The sequence below is a fragment of the Elgaria multicarinata genome, chromosome 8 (genome assembly GCF_023053635.1).
Source record: "Elgaria multicarinata webbii isolate HBS135686 ecotype San Diego chromosome 8, rElgMul1.1.pri, whole genome shotgun sequence".
Lineage (NCBI taxonomy): Eukaryota > Metazoa > Chordata > Lepidosauria > Squamata > Anguidae > Elgaria > Elgaria multicarinata.
Genome location: NC_086178.1, coordinates 107,260,521 through 107,275,926, shown reverse-complemented (window position 1 = coordinate 107,275,926; position 15,406 = coordinate 107,260,521). Strand labels below are relative to the sequence as shown.

At 43.5% G+C, this 15,406-nt stretch overlaps 1 protein-coding gene across 1 annotated transcript in view; it reads left to right on the top strand.

The window, feature by feature from the left end:
• Positions 1–13,194, top strand: part of ANXA11 (annexin A11) — a 42,844-nt gene extending 29,650 nt beyond the window's left edge. The window contains exons 9-15 of the mRNA XM_063133165.1: positions 256–335; positions 3,688–3,744; positions 6,042–6,135; positions 8,095–8,190; positions 10,930–10,988; positions 11,977–12,099; positions 12,979–13,194. Of these exons, the coding sequence (XP_062989235.1) occupies positions 256–335; positions 3,688–3,744; positions 6,042–6,135; positions 8,095–8,190; positions 10,930–10,988; positions 11,977–12,099; positions 12,979–13,038 (569 nt within the window). The 3' untranslated portion in view covers positions 13,039–13,194. The remainder of the gene's footprint in view (positions 1–255; positions 336–3,687; positions 3,745–6,041; positions 6,136–8,094; positions 8,191–10,929; positions 10,989–11,976; positions 12,100–12,978) is intronic.
• The last annotated feature ends 2,212 nt before the right edge of the window (positions 13,195–15,406 follow it).

The following is a 15,406-nucleotide window of genomic DNA, read 5'->3' as shown; positions in this document are numbered from 1 at the left end:
CTCACCTCTGCATCTGAGGCACACATACCTATACGTTGTGCGATAACTAAAGTATTCTGCAATTCTATACCAGCCTTCCTGGCATTAAGCCCCATTGAACTTATAGACCTGGTTCACACATAATGACAACCCAGAATACTTCGAGTGTAGATTGAGTATGGGTTGTGGCCCCGTGAAAAAACCTTGTGCACCACTGAAATAAAGCAAGAAACAAGACCATTTACAAAATGAGTGTCCACTGTGTGTCTTTTGCAGAATTTAAGAAAACTCTGGAGGAAGCCATCAGAAATGACACATCGGGACACTTCCAGAGGCTTTTAATCTCGCTTGCTCAGGTATGTGCATGATTGTTGAACTCAGCCATCATTCTTGGTTTTATTTTTATTATTAGTGTAAACAGATTTTATCAGTTCGGACAACACATTAGTCAACGCAGTGTGAAAACTCCACTCAGTGGTTGAGTTTTTAGGGGGTACTCTGCATACAACAAAGCCTCGTGTGGCGCAGAGTGGTAAGCGGCAGTTACTGCAGCCGAAACTCTCCCCACGGCCTGAGTTCGATCCCAGCGGAAGCTGGTTCTCAGGCAGCCGGCTCAGGTCGACTCAGCCTTCCATCCTCCCGAGGTCGGTAAAATGAGTACCCAGCTAGCTGGGGGAAAGGTAACCACGACTGGGGAAGGCAATGGCAAACCATCCTGCTACAGAAGTCTGCCAAGAAAATGTCAGCGAAAGCAGGCGTCCCTCTAGGAGTCAGCAATGACTCAAGTGCTTGCTCGAGAGGTTCCTTTCCTTCCTTTCCTTTCCTGCACACAACATATTTTAAGTCCACCATTGTGTGACTGTGGGCTACTGTGGAGTTGAGTAAAGTCCATCATGATGTTTGATGGACAGTACCTCTGTCCTATCTCCTCCCCCAGTCCTCCTGATGGTATTCCATCAGCCATTGCTGCAAAAAACCCAATCCCGGTGGCTTTCCTCGAGTGGCACTCGCTCCTTTTGCTGCTCTTGCCAGGGAACTCTGTACCCAGTGGGAAATGTCAACTCAATGCCATGGAGAACTCCACGGAGCCTGCCACGCAACTGTTGTGCAGGAACTCTCCTCTGCACAGCATGGATATTCTGCATGGAGTGTTTTCCAAAAAAAACCACCCTCCACTGCTGCATGGAGTTTTCCCTCCAGGCAACACATTTCTCAACGGTGGTGTAACAACTCCACCACGGAGTTCTAAAACTACCATGTTGTCCGAACTGAGCCAATCTCATCAATACAAAAAATGTACTAGTCACAGAATTATATATTTGTCACAGCTAGAGCAGAGATGGGGAATCTTTGGCTGGTGGGCCTAATCCAGCCGTGCAGAGGTTCCTTATCTGGCCTGCAAATGCTTGAGCCCCCAATCAAAAATAAGGCCTACAACTCTCAGCATTCCCCGGCCTCTTTGCTGGAAGTTGTAGAACTTTTCCCCCTGTTTAAACATATATAGGGTTACACCTTAGTCTCCACCAGCAAAGCAGGACTCAGTGCTACTTCTTATGCTTTGGGGGTTTTGTTTGTTTTTGAGTGGGGGGGGGTGTAACTGACAAGAGGTCCCCCCCCTCCGCCCCCATACACTAATGGCATCTTCCTTGCCTGTTTTGGGACATTGTCCATCGCCTGCCTACTAGCCTGTTTGTGCTCCCTGCTGTGTTTTGGGAGGTTCCCCCCTCTCTCTTTCCTGTGCTAACAGGCATGGCTATTGAGTTGACATAGAAAAGCACAGTGTTTGAGAATCTTCTGCTCAGCTGTCACATTACAATCTGTTTTGTGTGGGGTCACGCCAGAGACCAGATTTCACATGCCGCTGGCGCTGAGGGAGCTTCCAGACGGAGAGCAGGTAGTGCTGCCAATGGAAAGACTTTGTGCAGCGCTTCTGTCTTTCCCTTCTTGACAGAGTTTTTTGTCGAGACGGGAGAACTGCTGGAGAAATGCTAGAGGGTCACAAATGGAAGATCACATTGTCTAGACCCTCCTGCTCTAAAATTCTGTGAATGAGGCAGGGCGATTGCAAATGAAAAAGCCTTGTCTGGAAGCACCCTGAGGCCCAGTTGGACATAATACCCTACCAGCCTTGTAGTTAACAATTCACCTGGTAGCAATAGCTAACTTTGACCAAGAGTTCCAGCAGGCAAGAGCAATGATTCCTTGCTCCTTCTTCAACCACCCAGTTGTGCTAGTTGTAGAGCCAGAGGCAGGCAGTTTCTGGAGGTCTGGGGGCCATTTTCACCCCCTGGAGCCCTCCATGGGCTGCACCACCCCTCCTCCGCAGCTGCTGATTTCAAAATAAAATAAAGAATTGGTGCCCGTAGCAGATATGGACTGCCGAAAGGTTCAAAATAATTGGCAAATAAAATCCTTTGGGGCTCCATGGCCACTACGGACGCCATGGTTCTTTTTCTTCTTCTTGTAAAATTCAGATAAATTGGGGAGGGGGGCAGCAGTGGGAGTTGAGGGGCAGTGGAGGCTACATGCAGACCGTGTGTTGCCACCCGTCTTCTAGAGGAAGTTCAGCTTCTCCTTTCTGTAACCAGCATGGAAACACAGCAGGCTGGCATAGATCCCTCCATGACCACATGAGGGGAGGCGCTTTTTTTAAAAAAAGTATCTTCTCCTTCTCTGTGGCCAGTACGGAAACACACACTATTCGTCTCTTAGTAGATTAGTAAAAAGAGTATGTTGCAGGCCAGTAACATTTATGGTCTCATTTACACGGCTGTGCTAAACCACAGTTTAGTTTTAAGGGAACAAGCCTGTTCAAGCAATCCTCTCCTCTGCCCCGGTTCCTGGTTTAATAGTACCATAATTTATTTTCAACTAATGAACCAGGCTAAACTGCTGCTAGTTAAAACTAAATTAAGGTTTATTAAAACAAGCTGTGGCTTGTGATATAGGCTTGTTTCGATAAGCCACAATTGGAACTTAATACAGTTCCTGGCTTGGATGAAATGAGAACTTGCAGTTGGTTTAAACCAGGAAGTATATGTTTTCAGCCCTCTCTTTGTATCCGTGGCGGAGGAGGACAGAGGACAGAGGCCATAGCTCAGTGGTAGAGTAGCTCCATTGCATGCAGAAGGTCCCAGGTTCAATCCCAGCATCTCCAGTTAGGGCTGGAAAAATTCCTCCCTGAAACCCTGAAAGCGAGCCACTGCCATTCAGTGTTGACAATACTGGGCTGGATGGACTGACTCGGGATAAAGCAGCCTCCTATGTTCCTATGCCTAAGGTAAACATAGGCTTGTTCCCATAATGCTTGGCTGTAGTTTAGGGTTACATCCCAACTGGGTCTGATTCTAATACTCCGGTTTTCAACGTAGGTATCTCATTACGTTATACTTCACATTTTCCTTATCACTTTTTAAAATGGGTATGGAGACTGAGGATGCTGTTCAGAGCTGAAAAGAAGAATGGTGTGTTGAATGTATGTACAAAAATGCATCCCTGTAACTCAATGTTCAAAGGTGGTGTCATCAAACAAACATATATACAAAACAGCCAAACAGGAAGGCACACAGGCACCTTAAACTCTTTGTCCTTCCTTTGTTTGAACAACTGCAGCAGTTATCTCTCATCTTTGTAGTTGTTTCTGGCAGTGCCCTTTACTGTGTTGCAGTATGTGCAACGCCTTAATTCTTGTCACTTTTGTCCTTTCAGGGAAACCGAGATGAAAGCAGCAACGTGAACATGTCAGCTGTTCAAGCTGATGCTCAGGTTAGTATTTATTTATTTATTTATTTATTACGTTTTTATACCGCCCAATAGCCGAAGCTCTCTGGGCGGTTCACAAAAATTAAAACCATAATAAAACAACCAACAGTCTAAAAACACAAATACAAAATACAGTATTAAAAAGCACAACCAGGATAAAACCACGCCGCAGAAATGGATATAAGATTAAAATACAGAATTAGAACAGTAAAATTTAAATTTAAGTTAAAATTAAGCGTTAAAATACTGAGAGAATAAAAAGGTTTTCAGCTGGCGATGAAAAGAGTACAGTGTAGGCGCTAGGCGGACCTCTCTGGGGAGCTCATTCCACAGCCGGGGTGCCACAGCGGAGAAAGCCCTCCTCCTAGTAGCCACCTGCCTCACTTCCTTCGGCAGGGGCTCACGGAGAACGACTCCTGAGGATGATCTTAAGGTCCGGGCAGGTACATATGGGAGGAGGCGTTCCTTCAAATAACCTGGCCCCAAACCGTTTAGTAGAAGACGCCCTGGCTGATGTACATTTCGGATCAGTTTTAAAAAGCTTTGCATACGCAAATTGCACTGACAACACCAAACTCCTATTAAAATGAGTTTCCTTTAAAATATTTTTCCCTTTAATGAAACATAAAATAGTATTAATTTTGGTAATGAGTACTTTCCACCCCTCCCCCACTTTATCCTAATTATCTGAGTTGAAACATGGGTCTTAGCTAGACCTAAGGATTATCCCAGACAAATGGAGGGGGTTGTCCCTGCCTGCTCCCAGGATCTCCTGTGTGTCATTTGGATGCTCAGGGATGATCCGGGACGATCCCCGGGATATAGGCCTGGTCGAGCTATGGCCATGGTTAAATTTAACCCCCCCCCCCAAAATAATTTTCTTTGAATAGATTTTTCAATGGGAGATTGGTATGTTTTTAACAGTTGTCCCCAATTGTGGTTTTTCTGGTTTTGTTTTATTCAAATTAACAGATACATGATCTAGAGATAATAATAATGATGATGATCACAGCAAGATTGTTCCACCCTTAAAGGGTGTATTTCTAAAATAGCATTTAAAAATTGGCCTACATCTATTCTATTTTCTGAGCTAGCTATAAAATAAATTGATTGATATTGACCTATTCATGGAATGAAGAGACGAAGTCTCAAGATGTTGAACATATATAGTTTTATTCCTTGAAATAGTCCAGGCTATGCGAGGCTTTTGCCTGACCTGCATAAATATTGCCCTGAAAATATGCATTTGTCTCCTTTTAGTTCATACTGTGAGCTACTTTTGCTTACTTAGAATTGTATGAAACGGGGTTGGGCCAAGACATTTTGCTGCCTAAAGCAGAGCAGCAAACAATACCCTCCACGACACCCACCCCAGTCAACGAGCAGGGTACTTAAAGCCAGCCAAGTCATTTTGGCACATGAAACAGCAAATCCCACAAGCCCCTCTCCTTATCCCTGGCAGTACAAATGCAATAAAGGTGCATGTTTAGACAGAAAAAGCCTTGCAACTATAGACGTTTTTCTTTCTAAGCATGCATAGGTTTGCGCCCTCAGTTAAATAACCATTTGCTGCCCTTTTATGATACCCAAAATCTGCAGCCTGAGGCAGCCACCTCACTGTACCTAGTATTAGGGCAGCCCTGGTAGAAAAGGAGGATAACCCCCTTTGTCGGGGGGGTGTGTGTGTCACAATTTTGCAACTTTCCCCACACGTTTTTCTAGAAGCCAGCATGGAGGGAAAATTGGAGTCATTTCTGAAACTTTTCAGTCACCTTCCCAAAACCTCCGTTTTGAATGGGAAATGTTTGCTAGCAAACCTATTATTGCCTCGTCTCTAGTGTCCGTGGCCTTCCCTGTCCTGAGCATTTTCTCGGCGGCAGCTGCCACTGGACAGAGAAATGTACAGCTTAATAGCATAAAGAGACAAGGTGAAGTTGTACTACATGATATGGGGGTGGGGGCAGGGGCATATGATAAAGGACTGTTGTTATCTTGATAGCAGCCCCAGATTTCTTTCAACATCGTTCCATCTTGAGTCTGTCAAGATCAACGAGGGGATTGTAGTCCAAAAATATCAGGACCACTGAAGAATGCGTTTGTGCTTCCTGCTTTTTTGCGCAGTTGTTATGGGCTTAATTGCATGGACAGAGAGGGGTGACCATGTGGTTTGAACTGAATACTTCCCCTCTGTTTTAATTAAGAAATTAAGAGGGAGAAGAGATTGTCCGGGAAATGGGGAGATAATTCTCCAAGCAGCTAGACTGGAATTGTAGGGTAATGAGCTCCTGTGATTTTTTTAGGCGCTGTACGCAGCAGGAGAGAATCGTCTCGGGACAGATGAATCCAAGTTCAACGCAATTCTCTGTGCCAGAAGTAGAGCTCACCTAAGAGCAGGTAACTTTGTCTATAATTACATCTAGTGGGGCAAGAAATAACACAAATTATTTTGTATCCAGAGAGTGGTCGGTGATTGTAAAATTAGGCTGCCTCATGCATAATTTTAAAACTGTTTTTTTCCCTGGGTGACATTTCTTTTTCTTGACAGGTGACAATATTTTGTATTTTTGATGCATCCTAATGGACATTCAGATCAGATACAAAGGAAGAGAGCTGGGTAGCTGTACCCTTTTTAATAGTCATGTAGAAGAGACAAGCTGAGCTGTATCAGCTGATATTCCTTCTTTTACACAGCTAGTAAATGTGCAAGAGGCCCCTGTTCTTTATTACACCTTGTCACCCAATTGATTCTTTTCTCTAATCCTTGCGTCCTCCATTATAATTGGGCATGGGTGTTTTTTTTTTTGCAGTTCTCATTGCTGTTCGAGGGCAGGGGCGGGCAGAAAGTCGATCTCCAGATATTTTGGACTCAGCTCCCAGCATTCCTGACCATTGGCCATGCTAACAGAGGCTTCTGGGAGTTGAAGTCACAAAAATCTTAGCATCTAACTTTTGCCTACCCCAGTTCCTCCATCATCATCATCATCATCATCATCATCATCATCATCATCATTATAATTATTTCAATTTATATCCCACCCATTTACAAAATACCCTAGACGACATACAAAGTGAAAAACAATTTGAACAAGACAAAACAATAAATAAAATTCTGGGTCTTGTAAGTCATCAGTTAGGGCCCAAATAGACATGTCAGCCGAAAGCCTGTGATTGGATCCACCCATGGGTGGTGATGGTGCTGTGTGTGTAGTGCTGAATTGGGTCAGGGTTGCAGTATTGGAGAACGAAAATGTTATTATTCCTCCAGCCCAGCCCCATGGGATTTTCCCAATCTAAATAATTTCCAAAAGCTGCTATTAGCAAATCTTCTTAGATTAGAAAAAAATGTCAAGAAAGAAATAGTTACAGTGGCGAGGCTTGAAGAAAGGCACTGTTTTAAAATGTACCCGTACATATCTCGTAATTACCTATGAAAAGATCATGTTCCAGAAACTGGAATAGTCTGTTCTGGTCTCTTGGTCTGTTTTTAGAGTTTATGCAAACGTTAAACTAATGAGAAGCTTTTGAATGGGTATCTACATAAAGTGATGCTGTATTCCCCTCTGAATTTTCTTAACGGTGCAATGTTATGCACGTTTAGACAGAAGAAATCCCTATAGCTCCCAGCAGGCATAGGATTGCATCATAAAGGAGTTGATTTCCCTATGGGTTTCCTGATCAACTAGGCTTGCCGGTTGTGCTTGAAAAAGGGTTCTGTGCTTTGCTTTTAAAATCCCAGTCAACTGATAATTTTGTCAGAGAGACACTTTGAGAACAGAAAGGGAGAGACGGTGGGATCAGCGGAATCACGTTACCACTGTCCAAAGCTTCCTGGCTGTCAGGTCCTGTTGCCATTGCTGCTGGTTCCCCCTACACCCATTTCTTACGATGAGATTAGCAGCCTGCAGGTCAAGGTGCACCCAATTATTCTTTTTAAAATTTAGACACTACTTTTTTCATTTGAAAAAAAAAAAAAGCAGAGTACAATAATAAAAGCATCCTCTGCATGAGAGAGGCTGTAGCCAAGAGACCATCAATTGATGATCCTTACATCAAGAGCTCTGTAAAGAGAACTTTGGAAGCACCAGCTTCTCATGTCACAGAAGGCAGGTACAGGGAAAGCTGCATTTGCGTATTGCAGATGTTTCTGTGCAGCTGATCAAGATTTTCCTGCATTCTCCAAGGGCAGTGGTTGCCAACCTTTGGATTCAAATTATGTGCAATCCTATGCTTACCTACTCAGAAGTAAGTGCCATTGAGTTCAGTGGGACTTACTCCCAGGTAACTATGCATAGGATTGCAGCCCAAGTGCCTTAAGTGAAGAGTAATGGCTGATTATTTCTCTCTCTCTTACAGTTTTCAATGAATACCAGCGAATGTGTAACCGTGACATTGAGAAGAGCATATGTAGAGAGATGTCTGGAGACCTTGAATCCGGGATGCTGGCTGTAGGTGGGTGGATCTCTTAAGGGTGAAAACAGATGTACCGTTTTAAATTTTGGGCTGAATGTATCTTTGCTGCCTTGAAACACACACATATTTTTCTGTCCTCTTTTTAAAAGAAAGAACAACTTTGGAATCTATCAGTGTGTCAGGGAAAAGCTGACTATGAGGCACTTATTGGCTAGCACCCGTAACATCACCAACATCCTCTTCTCCATCACTCCCACAAACTTCCAAAGCAGTTTTGAAATTCTTGTGAAAAACAAAATTCCAAAGTAAAAGATGAGCGAAGATGCTACGTTAACTATATATGCCATGTTAATTATATTTCAAGCTAATTTTCCTGCCTGAAACACAAGGAGAAACCTGATAAAGTGTTTGAGTGCACATGTGTGTGCAAAGCAAGTCACAAAGCTGTGTTCAAACTAAGGTTTCCCCAGAGTTGACTCAACCTATAATTACTATTCCTTCAGTTTTTCTTGATAAAGCTGGTAGTAAACCAAACTAAATAATGTTGTGAATGTGCTTGTGGGGAAAATTAATATTATGCCCAGAAGCCCTTGTCTGTATCATCTAATTTTTGGGCCTACCGTTTTATAGACAGAAATGTTAATTAACAATTGGTTTTGTGTTCTAAGAATGTGTCTTAGAAAGGCAGGGAGTATTGGGAAGAAAACCTTTGCTTCCCTTCCAAAAAATACCAAATAACTTCCAGGTTCAAACTTCTGCCTGTTCTATAATAAGTTCTCAACGATCAAGTTGTGAATCCCAGAATCTGCAAGGCAAAATCCCAATGCCTTGTGCATCGTATACATGTGAGAGTCTGCAGATGACTCTTCATTCGATTATAATATTAAAAGGAAACCAGAAGACTGATTTTGTAGATGCTCATGTATATTGGGATTTCCATGTCATTACGTATTTTGATTTGCAATGTGATGTTTGGGTATTACAGGAAAGGCAGGTCTTTGGTTCTAGAAGTTGCATTGGTCGGCCACATTCTTCCTTCCGTTCTACTATTCTTTAGTCATTTTGCCCTACGTACATAAAAAGCAAAGGTAGCCATCTTGATCCGCAAGAAAAAAACCTACCAAATCCACAGTTAGGCGATACGTTTATTAGGAGAAACTACTATTTAGTAACATTTTGGTTGGTCCTAATAAAAGTATTGCTCTGTTGCAGATTTTGTAGTTTATTCATTGGGTTGTGGTTCAGAGCCTAAGCTATGAGTTAAATCTTATATTTGCCATGAGTTCACTGGTTGGCCTTAGGCAAACTACTGTCTTTCTACCTCAGCCTCTCATCTGCAATATGGGGTTAATAATTCCTTAAAAAATTGTTGTAATGGTAGATGAAATTAATATATGGGAAGTGCTTTTGAACATTTGAAATGTGCTATATGTTCGTTGTGTGTTTGTCCTATAAAATGGTTCTTACCCTTTTAAGCATATTGCTTGCCAAGTCTAACTCAAAGTATGTGCTTCTTTTTGGCTTCATTAAAGCTTTCGGGATTGTATGTATGGTAATCTTACGCAATACGTTTGTGGTGTGAGTGGCTAAATTCATTGCCATGCATTATCTGGCCTTGAACTGATATGTGTGCCTCTCTCATTTATATGACAAATCTTATTGCTATTGGAAAAGGAGCACGCCCTTGTATTACATTACAGTGAACATTTGCATTGGTTCTTTCCACCTCCGTGAAATGCCCAAGTAAAATGACCTGTTTGGATTGCATGACTGTGTGCTTACCATCTGTAAGATAGACGTCTTCGTTGTTTTTATTTTGGAATATGGTGTGTGTGTGTGTGTGTATTCTCAGTTTCATTTATTGGCTCATCTCAACTTCTAGGTAAGTTTAAGAAAAGCAGATATAGACAAATGGTAATATGGTTTTGATTTTTGTAGTTAGCAAATTGTTTGAAAAATTGTGTGTATTTTTTTCCATCTGATTTTCCATCTGTTGTCAGAATTGAAGTTCTTACCGTCATGTGTTCAGTACCTCAACTTTCCCCAACCTTCCAGATGTGCTGGCCGTTGGCCATGCCGGCTGGAGATGATGGGGGTTGTAGTCCGACACATCTGGAGGGTGCCTGATCGGGGAAGGCTGCTCAAACAGGCTTTGCAGGCTTTTGAAGTTCTCTAAACATTTTTCAAATCCTCTTTTACTGGGGAAGATAGTGGAACTGAAACTATTTCATTTCATTTCATTTCTATACTGCTCAATAGCCAAAACTCTCTGGACAGTTCACTATGAGTATGAACATACAACAGAACCATCATACCAACTTCAGTGCTCTAAAAAAAACAGCTGTTGGTCTATAGTCTCATAATCTTTGCCATATGGGATATGATGAGCTTTTTTACACATTTATACTAACTTTACACAAAAAAAGCTTTGCATTTTTATACTACTCCCCCATTCTTCCCTTGGAATAAATTATGCAAATGAGTAGATCTACATAGTATACCGTTTTACAGTTTTAAGATGTTTTGTACAGTTTTAGGATGGAGTTTGCAAATTGGTGCAATGGCCGGCTTGATTCGTTGTCAAAGTAAAAACAATACAAAACAGTTTTGCTCATCCCCGCTCTGCCTGAACTTTGAACAATCAATAGAGCTATAGAAATGGGGAGTATTATCAGGCGTGCAATTTTTTTTATGAAGCTGCTACACTCTCCTAGAACAAGGGTATTAGGAGGGGGTTTTTTGGCTGACAATAACTTTTCATCTCGGCTTCTTTTACAGTTAAGTGTATGAAAAACACCTCGGCTTTCTTTGCAGAGAGGCTGCAGAAGGCCATGAAGGTATGTAATTTTAAATCACAAAGGCTCCTGTGCGTTAATGTGCTCATATACTCAAGTTGATTTGCCCTTTCAGAAAACAGTGGCTCGCTTAATGATTCTGTAGGGATGCCGATCTGAGCCAGAACTGCAGGTTTAGGGCCAAACTGCATGTTAGCTTGAAAAAGCCAGTTCTGGAGATGGTGTTAGAATGCGGAGAAGTGGTTGGGACAGGCACCACTGTGATGTTTCTCAATCCAAATTGCATCCGAAAAGGTCCCAGAAGCATGTTTTCATTTTAAATGGCCTGGGATGGTGGTGCTGGGGGAGGTGGGGGGTAGCAATTTGACATGGGGAGAGAGCAGGTAGGGAAAGGGTTACAGGTCCCTTCCCCTCCCTCTTCCTCCTCTCTGAATTGTACACCACCAACACCCTGTAGCCTTTCAAGCTAAACAAAGTTTGTCAGGCTACAAGCCGAGTTCCACTATATCCTGCTAGATCTGTTGGAATACAGCCCCCATCTCCCCCAGGCTTCACAGCCCTTTGTCCTTCCACCTGGGGATGATGAGCTATAGTATAAGATGTCTGGAGTGCACCCAGTTTTGTAAGGCTTGGCTGTACTTACATACATCCCCGTTACCATTTTGGGACCTTAGTTTGTTAGCATAAAGCCTTGGCCTGGCATTTGGAATAACAAAGAGCCAGTGTGGCATAGTGGCTAAAGTGTTGGACTGGGAGTCGGGAGATCCGGGTTCTACTCCCCACTCAGCCATGGAAGCCCACTGGGTGACTTTGGGCCAGTCAAGGACTCTCAGCCCAACCTACCTCACAGGGCTGTTGTTGTGAGGATAAAATGGAGAGGAGGAGGATTATGTACGCCGCCTTGGGTTCCTTGGAGGAAAAAAGGCGGGATATAAATACCATAAATAATAAACAAGGAATGCTACATATTTAGGGTGAGATTTGGAGTCCAATAAGGATTCTTATCGTCCTACGTGTGTGTTCTTCACAGGGTGCTGGGACCAAAGACAGGACTCTCATCCGCATCATGGTTTCGCGCAGTGAGGTTGACTTGCTGGATATACGGCAGGAATACAAGCGGATGTATGGCAGATCTCTCTACACAGACATCACGGTAAGGTTATGCGGGGCTTCTTTTCTCCTGTCCTGCACCCTTGCGTGCCAACTTAGAAACGCCAGCCTGTGAGCTGTTTTCCTAGAAGCACAGCATGCGAAAGCTGTGAACGAAAGCCCAACGGCTCCAGGAGCTCTGTCATCAGGGTGGCAGGGAAATGAAGATCGGATCCAGCAGCTGTTGCCTCTCCCATTATGTGAGGTTGTTGTTTCTGTAGCAGGTGGAGGTGGGCAGGGCTGTTTATCTTGTCTGACTGTGTGCATTAGGGATCAAGCAACTGGCAGCCCCGAGGCCCAGCCCCCTGGAGCTGATGGATCTTTCAGCCCCCGTCACCAATCAAAAGGCAGGACTGACGCCAGCAGGCAGGGCGTAGTAGCTGTGGGCTTGGGGAGTGGCATATCACTGCCATGCGAGCCTTCTCCTCAGAAGGATACTCGCGGTCAAGCAATCCTGCTTAGGAATGTGTATTTGGATTTTTAAACATATATATATATATATATGAAAACATTCGGTTTCTAATCCTCCTGATAGGAGAGATGGATTTGCATGTATGTAAATCTGCCTGCAAAGGGCTGCCGTTATAGCTAGGGCAGCCTTTGTTCAGGGCATCAGGCAATTTAGTGCTCTCCCAAGTGTTTTGGACTACAGTGCCCATCATCCCTGACTATGCTATCTGGGGCATTTGGGAGTTGTTGTCCCAACCCTACCACCCAAATGGATCTTTTCTTTATAAAAGTTTGCCTGCTGCCTCCTACTGTGCACTTCACAGACATTCATTTGAGAAGGGGATTGGGTGTTGTTGTTTCTCCACCTATGGCACAATTTTGTGTTTCCTTTCCCCGCCCCCTCATGCTTTGAGTTTTGTTTTTCTGTTGCCAGGGCGACACTTCAGGAGACTACCGGAAAATCCTTCTCAAACTGTGCGGTGGAAACGACTAAGTGGCGCTGGTTTGCAATTTTGTTTGTTTCAAAAGATCAGCTAGCATTATGTTACCGTTTTATACCGCTGTCAAATCTCTACAGTGCCGTGTTTGGTAAACAATTCATATTCCATTCACTTAACATTGTATACAGAAATAAATTCTGCTATGATAAGAGGCCGCTGCCTTGGATTGCTGTAGTTCAGAAATAGTTTTTTGCTTTTATTCCTCCATCTGAAAGATGTGTGTTGTATGAATAATCTTTCTTTAGGGAGGTGGAGAAACATCCTCCTTTTTGGGTGCAAAATTATTCCATATAGCTTTATTTTTTAAAACGATAAAACTTTTGTGTTTGTGTGATGCATGGCAGGGTTTCTCTTTGCACGCTTTTTGTAGTCTGAATCCAAAGTGCCTGTACTGAAAAGTGATTGGGAGGCTTCTCAGATCCTGTTCACTCATTACTGTCCAAGAAGAAACTTAAATCTGACTCTTGTGCCATTAGGTTATAGGGGAAATAGCAAGTGAAGTGGGCTGTACCGTGCTAAGCTACAGCGCTAAGCTGTCGGCATTGTTGTTGTTGCTACTGGGCGGCTAGATCCTTTGTATGCCAGGAAATGGGTTTAAGAGGGGAAATGTAAAAAAAAAAAAACGGATGACCCAATCCGATTCAAATTTGGTATGCTTAAAGCTCTCCTTAATATCTATTATTGTGCCAATTTTGATGTCTTTATCTTTAAAGCTTACGCAGATGTAAGCATTTGTTTTTTTTTTCTTCAAATCCTGCTCCTGCGCCCCAGTGGCCGCTCGGATGATACGCTCAAAAACTAGTATCAAAATACGGCGAGGCTTTTGCCTTTGAAGCACAATTAAGGCAGGATGCATGGGAGTACTTCACAATCAAAGCAGATTATAAGGTGGAAAACTTCGGAGTCCTTTGCACGCAATTCGCAGCGATTGCACAGTATAACGCTGGTGTGATAGAGCTCTCAGAATGCCTGATACATGAGTGCATGCCAAAGCTTTCTCTCTCAGTTGTTTTGGAATTGTGCCTTTAAAAATCAAATATATGTAATTTTTAAACAAATCATCTGTAATTTTTAAACAAATAAGATTGTACAAATAAAGCAATCTATCTTCTACACCTCCTTGAGCACCTTTCTTATATTTCTACCGTATATACATTGATGTAGGTTCTCTCATGATAGCACTGTTTAAACAACTTTATTGACCCTGCTGCCTTTGAGATATACAGCTTGAATCATTCAGAATTCCGTCAGGGCAGGGGCCTTGTCTCAGGCTGGTGAGCAAATCACTGTTTGTAGACAGGTTCTTTGGCTTCAGCAGTGTCCTGAACAAATGTTGTAGTGGGATTCTGGCTTGCACAATGGGAATAATAATAAGTGCATGAAGACTTATGTGAACCGTTCCCCTGGGACTGGGTTAAAGTTCTCAGTTATCTGCTTTCTCCCTGGGCTGACACTTCAGAAGAAAGGCAAAGTGCAAGTTACAGCAGGACAAAGCTTTAGAAACAGCCATCAACCAGCCATCAACTGTTTCCAGGTACAGCTGTTTTGCAACCTTTTTTCGCTAGTGTGCCACAAGTCAAAGCCAGAGGCTGAGAAGCAGCTGCGTTAGCGCACGCTACAGTGTGTTTCCCTTGAGTCCTCCTATACTTTGGCCTGGCTTTGAGCTTGAGCTGGGGAGCACTGCCACCTAAGAGGAGCCCTGCTTGAGCAGCCCTGCTTAAGCCGTTCCATCTAGTCCACCCTGCTTTAGGGTGGATTCCTGCATTGAGCAGCGGGTTGGACTCGATGGCCTTATAGGTCCCTTCCAACTCTACTATGCTATGATTCTACCAGTGACCAGCTGGATGTTTCTGGGAAGCTCACAAGCAGGGCATGAAGGCAACAGGCCAAGGACTTGATGCCAGGCCCACAGGGCCTCCTGCACCTACTCTCCAAGTGTGCCACGGTTATGCTCCTGGTGACACCAGAGTGGTGGGTTTTAAAGCAAGCCGAGCTACTCATAAACTATTCTGTTCCTGATTTCTAGACTGTCTCAATCTAGCAAGGACATAAAGAGTGCGTCTGCACACAGATCCCCTTGCTGGATCTGGAACTGTGTACGCTGACTGGATCCACATTGCAATGCGCATTCAGACATGACACTTTCAGCGTGGACAGGACCAGGCATTTCCATCCTCCACTGCAAGGCAGATGGGGAGTGTGCCTCCCCAACCATGGTTGTGGCCTTCATTTGCACTGCTGCATATAGCTCTACCTGGAATAAGGGCTGCCATGTTTCAGAGGCTGAAAGCAGTTTAAGGCGGATGCCCTTGGAGTTCTCCCCAGTAGCTGTTGGTGTACTTTTCTCCCAGGTTTGTCTAG